The sequence below is a fragment of the Balaenoptera acutorostrata genome, chromosome 4, assembly GCF_949987535.1.
Source record: "Balaenoptera acutorostrata chromosome 4, mBalAcu1.1, whole genome shotgun sequence".
Lineage (NCBI taxonomy): Eukaryota > Metazoa > Chordata > Mammalia > Artiodactyla > Balaenopteridae > Balaenoptera > Balaenoptera acutorostrata.
In genome coordinates this window covers 66,767,453-66,786,671 of record NC_080067.1, presented here as the reverse complement: position 1 = coordinate 66,786,671, position 19,219 = coordinate 66,767,453, and the positions used below count along the sequence as shown (strand labels likewise).

The 19,219-nt window shown below is 42.2% G+C and overlaps 2 protein-coding genes across 28 annotated transcripts in view; one reads left to right on the top strand and one right to left on the bottom strand.

Moving 5' to 3' along the window:
• MCF2L2 (MCF.2 cell line derived transforming sequence-like 2) overlaps positions 1–19,219 on the top strand; it is a 249,321-nt gene that overhangs the window by 163,224 nt on the left and 66,878 nt on the right. The window lies entirely within an intron of this gene.
• On the bottom strand, positions 161–18,026 carry B3GNT5 (UDP-GlcNAc:betaGal beta-1,3-N-acetylglucosaminyltransferase 5). 25 transcript variants are annotated; one of them, XM_057545108.1, is made up of 6 exons: positions 16,658–17,180; positions 15,490–15,583; positions 13,706–13,811; positions 7,908–8,048; positions 4,148–4,297; positions 161–4,049 (listed from the first exon to the last, which is right to left on the bottom strand). In XM_057545108.1, exon 6 carries the CDS (start codon positions 3,751–3,753, stop codon positions 2,608–2,610), a length of 1,146 nt encoding a protein of 381 aa, XP_057401091.1. In that variant the 5' UTR covers positions 3,754–4,049; positions 4,148–4,297; positions 7,908–8,048; positions 13,706–13,811; positions 15,490–15,583; positions 16,658–17,180; the 3' UTR covers positions 161–2,607. The 25 variants fall into 25 exon arrangements, with proteins under 25 accessions (XP_057401091.1, XP_057401096.1, XP_057401103.1 ...); XM_057545113.1 differs by lacking the exons at positions 4,148–4,297; positions 7,908–8,048; positions 16,658–17,180 and adding exons at positions 17,194–17,412; positions 17,700–18,026; XM_057545120.1 differs by lacking the exons at positions 15,490–15,583; positions 16,658–17,180 and adding an exon at positions 17,194–17,644.

Here is a 19,219-nt window from a genome sequence, read left to right as displayed (position 1 = left end):
ATCCTCTATCGTGGGCACAGCAGCAAGTCTGAACAGGGAATAGGATTACGATCATGTACTACAGACCTCTCTGACATTAAACAGAACTAGTTGATTATATAAACAAATGGTGTTCACACAGGAGTTTAAAAATCTTTGCGAAAATACACATCTGTTGACAATTTTCAAGTTGTTTATTGGAAATCATAGATTTATTTTTAAAAACCCTCTATTTTGCCATATAAGAGCAAAATTCAAATAATATAAATATTTAACATTTTGGTATAAAATTAATAATATGGAAAAAAGACGCAAACCAACCAAGAGGTAAAAAGTTTTTAGCAATAACACTGTGTATAACTATCAATTGGCCATCCAGGCTAAGAGTTTATTTTCCCTTTATTGATGATTTTTAAAAGACAGCCTTGCACTGGAGCACCAAAAAGTTTTTTCCTTCCTTTTTAAAAGGTTGGAATCCTTTATTTACAATTATTCTTCTCAGTACTTTAAATCTGATGAAGGAAGAGTCTAGCAATTTCCTTCTTATTAAAAAAGGAAGTGCCTTCATATTTCCTTCATATTTAACTGTTTCATTCTATTTTAAGCAAAAATAAAAAGAGGAGCACAATTGAGGGGAGCTCTTTCACAAATAAATAACTGTTTCACAAAAGTATTGCTGTAAACAAGATCATTTTGATGGCCAGAGAGACACTGATGTTTTCAACCAATGGCAAATTTAAACAGTTACAAGTATAGATACACAGGGCACATATATGGCCAAAAGGCAAATGGTTATTAAAGGATCAACTAATAAAAATTAATTATAAACCTGCTTTGTCAAAATGCGCTTTTGTTCTCTACAGTTTTTTAAATTGGTCAGAAAATTTAAACTGTAATGATCTAAAAACCCTGAACCTACTCTGAAAGTAACTACAGACTAGAATGTTTGATACCATAGTTTTGACATGAGTTAAAATTTTTTAATTATCTGAGCAATCAATGTAAACAAGCTTCAATTTTCAAAATAGAAAAAAATTAACAAAAAAATTTCTGTAAACATTGAGAAGCTACCTGCAACAAATTATACATATCATCATCCAGTTGTGTATACTGAGAATTCCTTTTTAGTTTTTTTTTGCATGTTTCAGACATCTTTTTAAGTGATACATCTTAGTTTTCCCTAACAGGAGCCTCTGCAGACAAAGGGTTTATAATCAGTTCAGCTGCTTTTGCTGAAGTCCCTGTTTTGGCTTTCACATAATCCCCCTAACAACAGGCATCACCTAGTTCTTTCTGTAGTGAGGGGAGGTTGTTTGCATCATACCCACATTTTTATCCTGCTTCTGTAAAATAAATGTAACGCGCTATTGGAATTCAGCCACATCTCTTTGATTACAAGAAACATACAGCTTTACAAATGCTTTAAATCTCATTCTGGTGACTCTTCTATCACTTTCATTCTGCTTTGAAGTTGGAAATATTTATAAGTTGAAGATAACCTCTGACAGTTGTTGTGATGAAAGAGTAGATTTTTTTTTAAAATACTACAGCTTCGATTTGATGTTTAAGACTCTCAATTTTAAAAGCTGAACTCAGAACAAAGTACTGTGGTTTATGAGACCCTGTTGGAGAGGGGTGGGCTAATTTTAGTCATCAATACAATTTAGACACTAAAACTTTTATTTTATAAATTATGGAGAAAAGAGGCTTTTAATGTTCTATCTTTCCTTTTGAATTCTTCTTCATTATTATATTCCTCTATGTAAACTACATTCAAATAGCTGCCTTAAAAACAGACCCATATTGAATATTTAAAAACCAGTTGAAAAATTCATTAAAATAAAATCAGCTTATTTGAATTAACAATGATTTCTCTCTAGAGAAGGACCCCATGAGTAAGACACTGTCCGTGTTTTGTGTCATTTTCTAATAATCAAAAAGAACCATAATAAAGTACTAGTTAGGGCAGAGCTAATGACTTCTGAAATTTCACATTAAACTTTGAAAAAAAGATATGAATGTATTTAAAATGACTCCAACACTATGCAGGTAAAATAGCTACATGGATGTGACAGTAAGTGATTTGGCAGTTTATAAAGAAATTGTGTACATTTTCCTAAATCTCCTCTGAAGAAGAGGAAACTTTCTTTTACCAGATTCATGTACTTTCTTCTATGCCAATCCTCTCCTGCCCCCACAAACTCCATCAAGTGCTCTTTAATCAAAATAAACTTGTATACCTGGTCTAACAATATATCCATTTCTTTGAAATGTTGTACTATACACTTACTTGGAATTTTCCAAAAGCAGTTATTCTAACACCTAGGCACCTTAATAACTTCTCTACACCTCTAATATACAACGTGGTACTGAGAACCTGAAATTCCCTTTAGCTTTGTTTTCATAAACCTTGTCTAAGTATAAATTCCTTAATATGAATTTAGGCAATGAAGTAGACAAGTTATATTGAAGGGCTTCTAGAATCAAAGAAACATTCTGATAGACTGGACCTTCAAAATATTTCTTTGTTCTTCATATTCATTTCACTTATGGTATAGACAAACATTTAAAGGTTTTTCATCCACGTCTGGCTCAGTGACAGTGAAAACATACAACATTCAAGTACTATTAGGCAAAGGCAGCCCTACACGGATACGTATCCACATAGGTCAGTTTGCAAAGGAGGACTATCTTAATTATTCTGCAGTATATTTGACCAAAGAAACCTTTTGAAATCATTTTTACTCTTGGGTCTGTGGCATCCTTCCAAAGGTCCTGAAGGTCTTCTACATGCCCATGAGATGTCATCATTTTTTCATAGATGCAGGGATGATAAGGAGTTTTACCTTCCCCGGAGAAAAACACATGGTATTGTGGTACTATCCCTATTTTATTGGCACAGAGGCCCATGAACACATCGTCTATGTAAAGACTAGAGTTAAGTGTCTGTGATGCCTCATAGACTTTGGCAGCTACATCACCAGAGATCACGTAGGCGGCTCCTGCAGTATAGTCAGGGTAAGCCGGCCACTGGTACATTTCATAGGAGACATAGTATTTGCTGCTTTTGTCTCTGACGGGAGGGGCACCACGATGAACACGACCAATCCAAAAGTCTTGAACACCAATTCGTTCTAAACTTTGAAGGTATTCAATAAGATTTGGCATGTGAATAAATATGTCATCATCAGCAGTCATAAGGAATTTGGCATGTGGACAAAAGCTATTTGCCCAACTGAACTGCAGAAGAAATTTAAGAGTAAGATTATAGAAAGAATCAGCAAAGGCTTGCTGAATTATATCATTGTACATCTGATCTTCCCAAACCAGTCTTCTTTGAAGTCTTTCTCTTGTCAGTGGGTCAGAAGGTGTTCCTAAGACAAACAGTGTTTTAATGTTGGCGTTAAGTTGAGAGCGAACATACTTCTCATTGCCCCATGTTTTCCTAATGGCAGAACGGCGATTGTAGTTTTCAGGAGCAGTCTTTACAAACAGTAAGAGCAGGACGTCTTGTGTTTGACACTTCTCCTCATGGTTAATCAAGTACTGGTAGCGAGGAGCCCCATCCTCGCTGTGCTTCAGAGACAGGCTATCATTCACAAAGTCGTAGCTATTTATGAGGTATCTGTAAGAGTAGGACTTCATATGGCTCACGATGTGGTTATCGATCGATATCCAGAAGAACATGAGGCTTAGCACAAAACAAGTGGCAAATAACTGAATAAATTGCCATTTTTTTACTCTCCTGCCACTAACAAACATTCTGACGTCCATTCAGGTCTGTTTTCATTTAGGGTCAGTTTTAAATGGGTGCTTCCTTCTTCAAGACCATAGGACTTTGTATTCTGTAGAACAGATGTCCATGTTCGTCATTAAAAATGTAAAAGGAGCTTCTTATTTCACAAAATATTTTAATACCATTTTTTTCGGAAAGGGGAGAAAACGGAACACATTGCAGAATGAGGACACTGGTACATCAGAATGCTCCCACTCTGACATCCTTCATTAAGTTCGGGATTGGCCTTACGCAGCTATTCTGTGTACTCCTTTTTGTGAAAGTTAAGTGCAACCTATTAGATTTAGGAAGAGAAAAAATGACAAGTGAATAGGTTACTGAGTTACCAAAAAGAAACAGACTACTCTTAATTCCTTAAAAACAATATGTAACCTGACTGATCTGGACAAAAGGTGATGGGGCAGCTGGTGTTGAGTGGAGGCATACCGCTGTTTATTTTTTCAGGGGAATCCAGGGAAAGGGAAAGAACCACTCTCTACCATCTTCTCATTCAGAATACAGAGACCCTTTTCTCTTCTCAACCTTAAAAAAAAAAAAAAAAGCATCCAGTATGTCTATCATCTTATATACGTAAAGTTCAAATTTCTCAAATGGGTGTATCGATGAATCTATTGACTTGGAATATAGTCAGGATGAAAGCAGCTATATAGTTCAGGGAACAATCCTGAATGAAAAGGAAGTTCCTAATAGTAAAAATCCATTAAAGCTTGCCCCAGACAAGGCAGGAATAGGAGTAAGTTTTTTTTTTTTTTTTCAAATCAAGGTTCATACTCAAGGAGTTGAGATATGCTTCTCAAAAGCATAGTCCAAACTCTCTCTAACCAAAGTGACTTTTCTGTACAGTCATCTTCTTTCTGTACTTTTCCATTTGGAAACTCCACAGGCACCTCAAATTTAACATGTTCAAAACTGGGAAGCCACAGGATTATAACCAACAAGCACTGTCTTTGTAGTCAGGCAATTTGAACACCAGTGCTGGCTCAGCCACTTACTGTACGTTGTACTTTATCATGCATCTAACCCAGAAATCTAAAAAATTCTAATAACACTGCTTAATTTGAAGTCTTAAATGGGAATATTGATTAAATGGGAACATACATAGATGTATAGATAGAGGAAGGTAGATAGATAATAATTACCTGCACATAGGGGTACTCAAATGCCATTTCTACTGTCTTCTCCCCTAAAATCTGTTTCCATTTTTTCTTTGTGTCTGACTGCACTTCATGTGTCTGTGCCAGAAATCTGAAAGTCCTCCTTTCCCTCCTCTTCCATATCTAATTATTTAATCATGTGAATTTCTTCTTCTAAACGTCTCTTCACCCTTTCATGTCATCTTCACTTCTCAGCCAGACCAGTACAGCTGACTGAAAGATCTCTGGCCAACCCAACCTCCCCACAGAGTGACCTTTCTAAAACTCAGATCTAACCGTGAGACTACCTGAGCTCTTGAAACCCCTTTAGATGCTCTCCACTAGTTGACAATACCAAATTACTGGCTGAAAGCTCAGACACCCTTGCTATTTCACACACACCAGCCTTTGCACCAGCAGTCCTGTGGCCTGTTAGCCCCCACTCCCCTTGCTAAAGGAAGTCTACTAGTCCTAACTAAATTCTACAGGCATCCGCCTCTGGGAAGTCTAAATTGGGCCCCCTGCTCTTACCTGTACTGCCATAACACCTTCTTTTTTTTCAAAAATTTTTATTGGAGTATAGTTGATTTACAATGTTGTGTTAGTTTCTGCTATACAGTAATGAGTCAGTTATACATACACATATATCCACTCTTTTAGATTCTTTTCCCATATAGGTCATTACAGAGTATTGACTAAGAGTTCCCTGTGCTATACAGAAGGTTCTTATTAGTTATGTATTTTATATATAGTAGTGTGTATATGTCAATCCCAATCTCCCAATTTATCCCTCCCCCTCTTTCCCCCCTGCTAACCATAAGTTTGTTTTCTACATCTGTGACTCCATTTCTGTTTTGTAAGTAAGTTCATTTGTACCATTTTTTTAGATTCCACATGTAAGTGATATTATATGATATTTGTCTTCCTCTGACTTACTTCACTCAGGATGACAATCTCTAGGTCTGTCCATGTTGCTGCAAATGGCATTATTTCATTCTTTTTGTGGCTGAGTAATATTCCATTGTATATATGTACAACATCTCCTTTATCCACTCATCTATTGATGGACATTTAGGTTGCTTCCATGTCCTTCCTGGCTATTGCAGCCACAACACCTTCTAACATCCATCTTCTTGTACTGAGATTTTTATTTAACTGCCTCTGCCCAATTACACTGTGAACTCTGACCCAAGGCACGAGACAGATGCCTTGTTGTAGATACCCTACCTCAGCATCCATGTCAGTGCCTGATACCTAGTAGGCGTTCTCTGAACGCTGGTGCAAAGAACTATGCTGGGGGTGGAGCCACCTGTCACTCAAACAGCTGGTCACTTGGGAAGAACTGGGGTCAGGATGCCCAGGCAGGTACCACCTCAGATGAGGCCCCCGCCACCACTGCCTGCCACGTGTCCTCCCTTTCCTCCTACCACTAGGAGACAGCACCACCCGTCCTCGAGGATTCTGTCCCCAGTGCTTACCACAGTTAAGACGCAACCTTTTGCCTGGAGAAGCAGGCTCTCCCCTCAGGCTTGACACATCAGTCTCCTGGGCTTTCAACAGACTGACAGGGAAAGGACAACGCAGATTCCAGGATGTCCAGACTGGTGGAGTAGCTGAGCCCACATCACAAGCCCCAGGGCAAGGGCTTTGCTTTTGTGCCCAAAGACCTCATCCTTAAGTCCCCTACCCTTTGCCCCTGATAAAAAACCAGTTGCACACACTGAGAGCACCAGGCAGTACCGGCCTAACCTGGGCTGTGGGAATTCCTTCTTGACTTCAGGCCTTTCACATCCCCCCAGGATTACTCTACATGAGGGTGATAACTGCAAAAGCCAAGCATGCGAAAAGTCCAAGGAGGACAGGAGATTAGAACCAAGCCTCAGTGAGACTTTGTCTAGAGATAATCAGCACAGGTAACATCTTATCCCCAAGGGTAGAGATTTTTAAACTGTTAGCACCACTGAGGAAGCCACAAACAGCTTTAAAAAAAAAAAAGAAAGAAAGAAAAGAAAAAGGAAGAACAGAATAGAGAATGGCAGAGTGCATTGAAAGTAGTAAGTATAAGTATTGTTTTGTGAAACTTTAAGTGCTGTGTGTATATACCTTTAGGGTTGTAAAGTAAAATGCATTTTTATTGTGCTTTACTGTCAAAAAAGGTGAGGAATACTATTGTAAGGGCTAGATCAACATTGGTAATTTCCCCCTTAGTTTGGCTGGTCATGGCGGACCGAATGCTCTAGGGTTGGGTGAAGGACAGCAGGAAGCAACCATTTCTGATGACGGCATCTGCCTACACTTTGCACAATCACTTTCACTGGCTTGGGGGGAGTGGGGCACTTCCTTTCCGTCTTAACAGTGCTCACTTAGATAAGGTCCATCTCTGAAGGCCAAAACCCCCTTCTGCTTCTTCCACGATACATACTGAAGGAACTGGAGGCTTAATGCGAAGTAACAGGGAATCCCTAACGGCAGATTTTAAGACAGCATAAGTGTTTAAGAATTCTAAGAAAATCCTCAATTGAAACTAATCTGCTGTTTCTATTCCAAGAGACCCCGGGAAGGAAACAAAGAGGAGAGTAACCTTTGGAACCACAGGCAAAACTAGCTTCCCATTTCTGAGCAGCTGCACTCAGTAGTATGTTCCAAGGGCAGCTTGCTTTGCACCTATTAACAGTTGTTGACAACCCGGAGCTTCTTGCTAGACCATCAGCCCACCAGCCCAACTCCGCCAGCACCCACTCGCACACTGCGCTCACAGGGGCCCTAGTCTCTCTCCCATGAATGGGGTCTATTACTCATCCGGGTGGAGTGTTGCTGCTAACGTTGCTACTACAGCCAAGCAGCCAGCCCATAACATTCGTTTTGTCCCCTCCCTACCCCGCCATGTATGTTATTTACCTCATTTTCCTACATTTCTTCAATTGTTCCCAATTGGCCACTAAGAGTCACAACTCTTTTCTTAAAATGACAAAGAACTTGTCACAAAGCCAACAACTCACGCTACTTCTTTAAGCTCAGCACAGTGTGTGAAGTTCTAAGACACGGTTTCTCCACCCGCAGCTGCTTGAATTGTTGGAGCCACTGTTTACATCAGTCATAACCAAGTCTCCCCGACAGTGTTGATGTGATGAGGGGAAGACCTAGGAACGGTAAACAGCTCTTTTAGAGGACCCAGCTTCTCTTATAACAAAAGAACACCCCAACTCCTCCAAAGTGAACTTAGTCACTAGTGCGGCCTTTTCCAACCAAAAGCAAAAACACCTCCATGGTCTATATTCATTTGTTACAACGAAATAACATTGCCCCAGCCCTGGCTTTGCTGATGGAGACCACACACAGGCAATCAAGGCCCACCCTCTGGTTCACACAGTCATAAAGCTTCTCTAAAGCACATCCTCTAGCTTCTGTATTCAAAGTGCTGGGTTGGGGGCTATAGAGAAGCCCACAGGCCTGCCTGACCTGGAGAAAGAAAATGCTAGGCCTAACAGGAAACAAAGCAATCCCAATAATGAATGTGAGCTCAGCAACCATCCACAACTGAATGCTGTGGGTGCAGCTTCCTTTGTGCCTGCAGTGCGGCTGGGCGACCAATCAACCGGTTGGAACCAAGGCTACCGGGTTTGGGGCCAGATTTATTGTATAACCTCGGGCACCCCTCACTGCACTCTGCTGTGGTGACTTAATCTGCAAGCTGGGGGCAAGGATCAAAGTATTGTTACGGAGGGGATATAAAAATTATAGATGACTTCAGAGCCTGCTGAGAGAAAACAGGACAAAGAGCTGGTTAGAGGAAAATATGCAAATATTTGGAATATAACTTGGGTTTGCTTCTATCTGGATTGAGAAGGAACAGATATTCTTAGTATTTTCTTTCCTAATAGAAGTAGTCAGAAGAATAAGAACACAAGTTGAGTAGGAACATCAGAAAAGAAGGTAGCAGACCCCACCCCAAATACTTTTCAGTATGGGAGCTGTGCCCCTCAGCCACTCAAGAATATTTCTTCACGAGAGAGCTCTTTAAACTTTTCTGATTAAAAAGAACAAAAACAAAATAATTAGTGCATCTAGAGGCTACAAGTTTCCCAAAATGAACCCTGATTTTCTTCTACTTCACTCCTGCTCTCAACCCATTTCTTTGTTGAGTCTACTTTTGTGATCCTAAAATATTACACAAAATCTGCTGTAAATTTTGACATTTTAATCAAGATGATGAGGTCGGCGTTTTAAGTTCAAGTTAAACAACCTCAGTGTCCAGTGTTTCAATTAATCCTATAAGTGTGTGAGTATTTGCTATGGAAATATGCCAGGCACAGTGGGAGTCATGAAGTCGTATTTTCTGGTCTCTGCTCTGAAAGCACCTACAATCTAGTTGAGACAAGACTCATGGTGCCCATGTGAAAACACAGTTCCCCCAGACAACAACGGGGATGTCACAGTAAGGTACAGACAGTGTGTTGGCACTAATCTGGGTCATACCAACTCCAGGCACAATAGGAGTGTCCCCAGGAGTAGAGATCAGTGACAGTTGGATCAGAAGGGCCTGAGGATGAACAGGATTTAGGTGGCTGCAGAAGGACAAGCAGTCTGTTTCAGACAAGAAAGGAAAGAAACACAATATGACAAATACTTGAGAAACAGGCATGTGTTTGAAAGCAGGAGGTTGGGTTGTACTTATGGAGAACCTTGAAAATAAGGCAGAGAAGCCAGTGAGTGCCCAGGGCAGCAAGTCCCAGAAGTTTCCCTTTTTGTTTTTAGTGATAACTCCCTTTTCAATATTTATTAAACTTTATGCAAAAATCTGGCAATGGTACACAGGATGGATGCAGGATGCCTGGAGATCGGACACTGGTTATATCAGGGCCTCGTACTGAAGCAGAATGAGGAAAGGAGGGTCTAGTCTAGGATGGTAGAAGTGGGGAGGGAAGGAAGGAATAAAGAAGACCCTCTCAAGAAAAACAAAACCCCAGTGGTACGTGATGAGTGACAAGTAAAGGAGTAAAGGAGAAGAGAGAAACCTAGTTTCAAGCATTCCTGACAAAAGAGGGAAAACTGGTCTCCTGAGTTAGGAGTGAGGAGGGGACATGTTTGGTTTTAGGCTGTGTTGACTGAGATGTTGGAGAGACAGCAGGTAGAGAAGTCCAGTAGGTAATCTGAGCCTGGAGGCAGACAGGACTGAAGGTCCGGTGGGCACCCTGCGTGTAGAGACGATGGAGGCTATGAACATGGGTGAGCTCTCCAGTGTGGGAGCTGAGCAGAGGCCTGGAACAGTAAACTCTGGGGAAGAAGAGGGAGGAGTCAAAGAAACAGGAACTATCTTAAAGGGCTGGTTCATCAGAAAATTAAGATGGGGTAACAAAGAAAATTAAGATGGAGACAGTCGGAAGGCAGGACATAAAGGCTAGTCCTGGCGCTCGAGTGGGAAGACAGACGTGGAGCAAACAGTGAGAGCTGTGCTGGGAGCACAGGGGGCTCTCAAGGTGGGGTTGGGTGGAGTTAGGGAAGGCATCTTCCAGGAGGAGAAGCAGCACCGAATCTAGACCTGAAGGCTGAGTAATGTTAACTAGAGAAACCAGTGGGTTTGAATTCAAAAATGCATATATTGTTGTGTCCACTCCTTTGTTTCTTGACCACTGTTTCTGGCCATCATTGTAATATATTAACAACATCCAATCTTGGGGAAACTATACTTCTACATCTTACTCAGTAGACATACAACCCTCAGAAGCCTAAGGAACCCTTGTTTTATGGTGTAGGTGCCATTTTGTTCACGTTACTTCCCACGCACTCAAGACAACTCACCAGCAAGAAAGTCATTTATGTGGCTTCACTTAGAACTGCATTTCTTCTGAAATTTCAAATTCCAGTCCACTCTCTCTTCAGCCACAACCTCTAAATATTCATCTGGAATCCTCTGCGCCTCCCGCCTGCCCCCTAACACCCCGGGTCCAGCCAGCCATCTCCTGACCTTTCTTCTACCTGCCTCCCTGTCTCAGATGCAGGATCACCTGGCACCTTTGCCCTCCTCTCCCCGGTTCCTGGCCTTCCACCCCAGCAACCCCAGACCTTGGGTCATTCCTGTCTTCTCTACAACACCTGCGGGCTGCTGGAGAAACATAACGCACCTGGCAGACAGCATCACCACAAATGGCGATATCCAGCTGTGGGCAGAGTACTCAGGGCTGTGTGGCCGTCCTCCACTTGTCCTGGACCCTCTCCCTCTCCCAGGCTCTTCACCAGCCATGCTACATCTTCCCCCCTCTCCCAAGGCCTGTCCTCCTCCTCTTAGCTAATGACTTCCCCTCCTGCCTCATAGAGAAAGGAAAAGACATCACACACATTCTCACCATCGCATCCCACATGTGCTTCCTCTTCGGGAATTCCCCAGACTGGCCAGCCCTCTCCATTCCCTCTATAAAGCACCCTGACCACTGTCAGGGGAGGGTAAGGGAGAGGCAAGTGAGGCAGTCATTTGGGGCACAAAATATTAAAGTGATAAAAGGATGACTACAGACTAATGATGCTCCTCCAGTAAGTCACAGATATTTTTTTAAAAGCCTCAGTACTTGATACTTTTACGCTTAAGCTTTCATGACTTAAAGCCCCATGTGAGACACAATTTTTGGTTCCTTTCCAGGCATAACTCAAAGGAAAGAAAGAGAACATTTTCTCTCCCCATCTTTATGTTGCATTTTGTTCTACATTCCAAGTATTTTTTTTCCTGGCTTGTTCTGATCATCTTTTCCCTATTAAATATAGCTAGAATCAATCCTCAGGAGCCAAACTGCCATGGTAAAGAAATCAGGAATAAAAAGCCCTGAATTTACTGGAAAGGCTATAATTTGATCTTCATAGATTTTTTTTCTTAGTAAATTAGTTGTAGTAATTGGTGCTGAGAAACACAACTGGTTACTGTTTAGCACTATTTCCCCTTCTATTTGCTCAAGAAGGAAGGAAGCAACCTGAAATGCGAATTTACAACTCACATTTTAAGTGGGAAAAATTAGATATTCTCTCAATTATATCTTATTCTTTAATCAAATTTCCAATATAAGGCTGTAAAAGAGGACAAATTCCACTCAACAGTTGTCTTTAGGTGTTTTGTGGCTGTGACTAGCTATGAAACTTTAGCTCAAGCCATGGGCAAAGATTACAAGCCATTTGGAATTGTTATCCCTCCACAAAGAATACATTTTTAAGAGTTAGTTCTTGATCCAGTGTTAGTCCGAAGACTTTAAATTTCAATTCTGCAAGCATGGATATGGGACAGTGGGAAAAGCTGGTTATAGAATGTATTGCTCCCCACTTATGTAAACTAAGTTTTATGTTTCTTTATAAGTTAAACATGGGTGTCGATTTCTGTTTGCTGGTTATGGGAAAAATAAAGACAGGGAAATACAAAATGACCAAACAAGTAAAGACAGGCTCTAAGTAAAGATAAGCACTAAGGAAACTGGTGACAGAGGGATTATAGAGTATATTATATTTCAGAGGAATTATATTAAAAGTTGCTAAAATTTCCCAGTAACCAGTTTGATTTTACAGAATTTGAAACAAACAAAAAAGCTGAAATATAAAGAGGGTCTCAGAAAGGTCAAGCACTTGCTTTTCTAAGCTTGGCCTTCTGTATTCATTCTTGAGGCATATTTGTTTGGGTTGACAGGGCTGCTTGCTCTTTAAATACAATTCTTAACAGTTTTATTCTTGCCTACTTAAGGAACAAACTTCTCCTTATGCCCAGTCTAGCAACAGTTACTAACTTGGTGTGTTTACTGTGCACCAGGCTCTGTTCAGAATGCTTTACATATATAGTAACTCTTTAAGTCTCACAACAACCTATGAGGGAGAAATTATCTCCCCATTTTGCAGAAGAAGAAACTGAGGCTCTGAGACATGGGGTTAACCATGTAACCTCCATAAATTCCAGACCCTGTGGCAGCTCAGAAGCAGCTGATCAGTTACAGCCCTGTCCCTGAGCTCCTCACCTGCCTTTCCTGGCACGGGCACAGCTGCTCTTCCTGGAGCTCCCAGCAGGATGGGAGGACAGGGAAGCAGGTAGGGCAGAACCAAGAGAAGCAACCCAAGAAGGCAAAAGATTTCCTTCACTGTCTGAAGTTTGGAGTCATTTATGTTTTGCTACCACCTGCATTTCGCCAGATCTTGTTCTTACTTTCTTTGTAACATACCCTTTTCCTAACCTTCCATCTCAAGTTTCAGTAGCACTAGACAATGGGCAAAAGTGACCATGTAAGTCTGGGTCCTTTGGGTACATAAAGTCTTTCCTGCACAAGGAAGACTGGGGAATTTAAGGGTGGAGATTCAAAATGGTAGAAGGGGGTAAAGAAAAAAGTAAGAAGGAGGGAAGGAGAAGAGAGTAAAACGTATAGGACTCAGGATGTTTTAAGCAAGTATTCAATGAATAAGTATTGGATGAGATAAAAGGAGAGGAGTTGTACACAGCTGAGGTCAAATTATGATATGAAAAATAGTGATTTCAAAATAGGGTGACAATATAACCTGGTATAAACCTGTTATGTAAGCTATGCACATTAGCTTGTTGTCCAATGGCAGTTCATATGTCCCGTTCTGGACACATTTGATTGTGGGTTCAGAGTATAAAAAATAAAGGTCTAAAACATAAGAGATATTTATAACACATTTCTGTCTCAGCTGATCAACATTTATTATAAGTTAACTACCATTTAAGCACCTGCCCTATCCCAGGCATTATGCTGCACAGCCCTGAAAGTAGGTAATACCTACATTTAATTCATTCAGCAAATATTAATTTATCACATACTGTGTAGTAGGCCACAGACGGGATGCTGAGAGGGCTTCAGAGATGTTTCCAGTGTAGATCCCCTAACAGAGTAAGAAAATGTTCCGGTGCAACCTTGAATCTGGACCTGATGGGGGCAAGAGAGTAGAAAAATCAAGAGTTTTAGAATGTGAACAAAAGTAATTTATATTCTGCTGCTTCCATTTACTAATCACATGAACTTGATTTGTCTCTAAACCTTGTACCAACAGTGTTTTCTGAGGATCATTTGAGAAGATTTATTGACAAAATGTGGTCCAGATCGGGGGTTTGATATATGCTAATTTCCTTTCTCTAGAAATTGTTGATGCATCTTTACCATGATGGTTTAGTTAATAGATGGCTGATATTCTTTATGGGTTATTTTCCTTTCAAAGTGATGAGCTATACTCTTAATATTCTTAAAAATATTTATTAGATATGAGTTTTTTGAAATACTGATCTGATTGCTAAGGGCCACTAATACATCTCAAATACTGTTGTGACTGAGAACAGAGGTATCATTCCTAATTGACTGAACATGGTCTTCCATTATGCTTGACAGGAAAGGACAGTATTGTTCCCACAAGCACTTAAAAATACATTTCAAATGACACAGCTAAAAGTAAGGCCCTGTAAATTATGGAGAGGGAAACCTGAGTTGAGTCAGCTTTTTAACTTACTTTGCTTAGAGCACAACCAAAAAGTTATCAAAAGAGTTGTAGAAAAGGAATAAAAGAGACAAAATATGAAATTTCAGGGAATCTTAAGCTGGGTAATAGTGCTCTGAACTTGGAATTTAGGGGGCTTATTGCCTGCAGACTTGGTAGAACATTCCTTTCTGTTAAAAAAAAAAAAAAAAACTGGCTTCTAGTGTTAAAACGTTCACTATGGAAGATAAATAAGTTACTGGTCAAAGCCAGCCTCTGAATTTCTAGCATTAAAATGCAAAAAAAAAATCACTTTTGTTTATTCAAAGTTTACATCTCACCTGATCAAGTTGCTTATCTTTAAATATGAATTCTTATATCTCTTTTATATATGCAAACTGTAAGAAAAATATTCTAGGTTTACACTGTTCTGGCTAAATCTTTGCTGGCAGAGATATCTAATAGCAGGGCTCTTGTAATAATTTGCTGTTCCTCAATTTCTGGAACATAGATACAATGTATACATCTCCTCACAAGATTATTCCACAATGGAATAAAATAATGGCTACGGAAATATTCCCAAAAAGGTATAATGTGCGATAAAATGCAAAGCTAAGATTTATTCAATTGAGTATATATAACATTCCAGAAAGACAGGATACATTTTGATACTTTGAGAAGAAATAATTTCCTTCTGAATTTTTCCCAGTTTCTTTCTACCACATCGCATGTTCTGTTAGGTAGACTCTAGTGCAGTTGGTCCTCAGAAAGAACTCTACCTTGACAATTTGAAAGTCACCGAGTACAATGGTTCTAGCCAAAGTGACCCATTTTAAAAGATGACCCATTTCAAAATCCATGAGTTATTATTCAAGCTGTTCTATATTTGAGAATTTGAAAGTTATTTCCTTTTCTTACAATCTCATTTGAATCAGTCTTTTATAAAGGGGAAATTTGATCTCTATTTTAATGAAATATAATGTGACATTTTTCCTTGCTAAAGCCTGCACTTTATGTTGAAAACTCTTCTCCACCTTCTGATGGTTTGTGTTTGTGCATGGGTGTGTGTACGTGTGTGTGGTCAAAGCATTTGTGTGCAATATCATCTATGCCTCCTAAGCACCCCTCATTTCTCACTTCGTCAGAAACAGCCTCTCTGAGCTTCAGCTGGAACTCTCCCTGTCACAACACTCTTTCCCATCTTCAGATGTCACAGTGAGCACCTGGAGGGCTGAGATTAGTCAGACTGAGTCACCCTCTTCCTCAGAGGGTGCTCAGTAAACACTCAAGGAGAGTGCCTGTGGGAGAGGGGATGGGAGAGAGAGAAGGAGAGGGAAAGGGGAGAATCATTTAAAGTATTTAATGGAAACATTTCAGGTATTGAATTTATCTTCTTTAAAAAAAAAAAGAGTTGACTCCAAAAAGCAGCTCCCCCCTCTCCCCCACCCTGTCACAGGATATAAAATCTACCATAAGTTTCTTTTGAGAAAGTTAAAACCTCAGGTGCTAATCACCAATCCCCCTTTCAGAAAGTTCAGGATGGGATCTTTTCAGCGCCACCACTGAATACAACTACCTTCAATCATCCTTTTCTGGGTCAGTTTCAGCTTCTCACACCCTTCTCCCTTCCCCCATAGGGACCAGGCAAAGTTTCCCAAAATAAAGGCACAGAGGAACAAATCCAGTTCTAATGGATGTACTTGCATCAGAGAATTACCCTAAATGTTAGCTCCAAGCCACCACCAGCCACGGAGCGATTACAACTTTGGTGTCCCTTTAACATGACCCATAACCTATGAAAACCAACACTGGGAAAGAAAAATATAAGGTGTGTAGTCAGAGTCGGATGAAAAGTTCCTACTCTGGACCTACGTAAGTGGTATCTGAGTAAGCAACTGACTCTGTCACTTCAGGATGCAAAATAAAATTCAGCAGAGTCAAAGGAAAGCGTGGCAAAGACCTCCCCACTTAGAGGTCTCTTTTTCCAGTTTCCCCGCCTGCCTACTTCCTTGTCTCCATTTCCCCAGCCAGTAACTCACCGAAAGCTTCCCTAGTCTGGCGGTTTCCCAACTCCCAACACGACACAGCATTTCTACCCGAATTCACCGCTGCAGCCTAGGTGTGGCTACAAGGTTGGGGGACACCAGCCGGAAACGGAGGCCCGCAGGGCTCGCTGTTCTCCTCCCGGCTCCGGCCGGTTTCGGCATCGCGGCGCGGCGGCCGCCTCGCGGGAGCTCCGAGGAAAGGGGACCCGCCCGGCCCCGGGACACTTCACCCCGCCGGAGCTCCGGGCCCCCCAGCTTACCTGCTGCACCTGGGCGGAGGCTCGGCCCGGGGTCACGGTCGCCAAACGCCCGCCCGCAGGCCCGAGCAAACAAAGGCGCTCCGGAGAGGGAACGCGCCTCCTTCCCCACCGCGCTCTCGGGCGGCGGGCAGCCCTGACCCGCGGCGGGTAGGGCGGTCCCAGCTTCCCGACGCCGGGCCGGGCGCGCTCCGGACCAGTGTCTGCTCCAGCCGTGCCTCCCCGGCCCCAGCGCGCATTCCAACCTGAGCCACCGTGCGAACGCGCGTGCCTTCACCTCCTCGCGACTCTCTTCCCCTCTCGGCCCTGGAGACCTCGCCGAGGAGGCGGAACAGACTCCCAGTCTCCGCTCCTGCAGCCCGGGAATTGCTCCTGCGGAGAGGCGCGGCGCGGCGAGGCGGCCAGGCCGGGCAGGGGCGGGGCGGAGGCCGGGCGGTCCGGAGCCCTCCGCTGCGGACCGAGGGAGTCAGTCTCCCCTCACAAAGAACAAACCAGGCGGGGAGTTGAGATTTATCCCCGCCGAGCGGGCTAGAACTTACCACATTTAGTGATCCGGAAGAGAAGACTACATTTCCACCCACCAGGGGCCTGGGCCCCTGCTAGGATGCGGTGGGATGCAGAGCATTTTTTAAAATGGTACGATTGATCACATATATTAATTCCATATGAAACAACTGGTCTCCGTACAGTTTGCATTAGGAAGTAGAATTTGTTAGACAGGCGATCCATTCGTTCAGAACATGCAAAGGTTTACTCATCTGCGGGAGATAAGTTTTCACTGAGTTGCAGTTCTCTGAGCACCTTATTTTCCTTTTCAGAGCAAGAGGTCTAAGGGCAGGCTAGACTTTAAAAGATCTCTTGTCACACCACTTACGCCTCGAGCTTCTGGGGGCCTCAGTGACAAAAGAAGGAAACTCTAATCTGCAGCATACAGCTTCGCGACAGCGGTTCGTTTTAAGAATGCAGTGGGACGGTGGGGAGAGACTCACCCCGCCCCACTTTCAAGCCCAGCTTAATTTCAAAGAGAGCTTAAAGCAAAACTCACCAAGTTCAAGACCAGCTCCTCAAAGTCCCAAATCGCAGGTCGGCTCTCCTCCCGGCAGCGAAGCTAAAGTCATGGGGGGCGGGGGGGGGGGGCGGTCTCCGGAACAAAACTTGCCCGTTTTAAATCTTGCTCAGGGGCTGGGCAGCCGGCTCTCGGCTGGGCTCGCTTCCCCGGAGGGGAGCGGGCTGCAGAGGGCAGATTGCGGGGGACCAAATCAGGGGCTCCCAGCGAAGGGTGGGGGCGCGGCCAGCGTGCCGCGTTTCCTGCCCCTCTTGGCGACACTGACGAAGCCCAGTCTGGCCTGACCTTTCGACGCCACCCCTGCGTGTTGGGGAAGGTGATGGGTCCCGCCCGAGTCTATTCCTGTCGGTGCATGGCAACTCCAGGAAGTGCTTCTCCACACCTCTTTAGTTAATTGAGATCATTTAGTCAGATCATCAACTGTGAGCCAGGATCCGCATGAATGTCCTCTTTGAGGTGTTTTTCCCATTCAAAATACTTTATACATGTAATAGACAAAATCAGGAGAACATAAATTTCCACTGAATGGAAGAGATGATATGATATGATATGATATGAATCCTTCATGAGTTTGGTTTTTTGTTCTCCAAATATTGTTCTAGCATCCTCATAGAACAAATATTATCATTTAACACAGGTGATATTTTTTTTTCATGTAAATTCTCTTTACTGGCTTTATCCGTCTTTTTTTTTTTAAACATCTTTATTGAAGTATAATTGCTTTACAATGGTGTGTTAGTTTCTGCTTTATAACAAAGTGAATCAGTTATACATATACATATGTTCCCATATCTCTTCCCTCTTGCATCTCCCTCCCTCCCACCCTCCCCATCCCACCCCTCTAAGTGGTCACAAAGCACCCAGCTGATCTCCCTGTGCTATGCGGCTGCTTCCCACTAGCTATCTATTTTACATTTGGTAGTGTATATATGTCCATGCCACTCTCTCACCCTGTCACATCTCACCCCTCCCCCTCCCCATATCCTCAAGTCCATTCTCTAGTAGGTCTGTGTCTTTATTCCCGTCTTGCCACTAGGTTCTTCATGGCCTTTTTTTTTTTTTTCCTTAGATTCCATATATATGTGTTAGCATACTGTATTTGTTTTTCTCTTTCTGACTTACTTCACTCTGTATGACAGACTCTAACTCCATCCACCTCATTACAAATACCTCCATTTCATTTCTTTTTATGGCTGAGTAATATTCCATTGTATATATGTGCCACATCTTCTTTGTCCATTCATCAGATGATGGACACTTAGGTTGCTTCCATGTCCTGGCTATTGTAAATAGAGCTGCAATGAACATTTTGGTACATGATTCTTTTTGAACTATGGTTTTCTCAGGGTATATGCCCAGTAGTGGGATTGCTGGGTGGTATGGTAGTTGTATTTTTAGTTTTTTAAGGAACCTCCATACTGTTCTCCATAGTGGCTGTATCAATTTACATTCCCACCAACAGTGCAAGAGTGTTCCCTTTCCTCCACACCCTCTCCAGC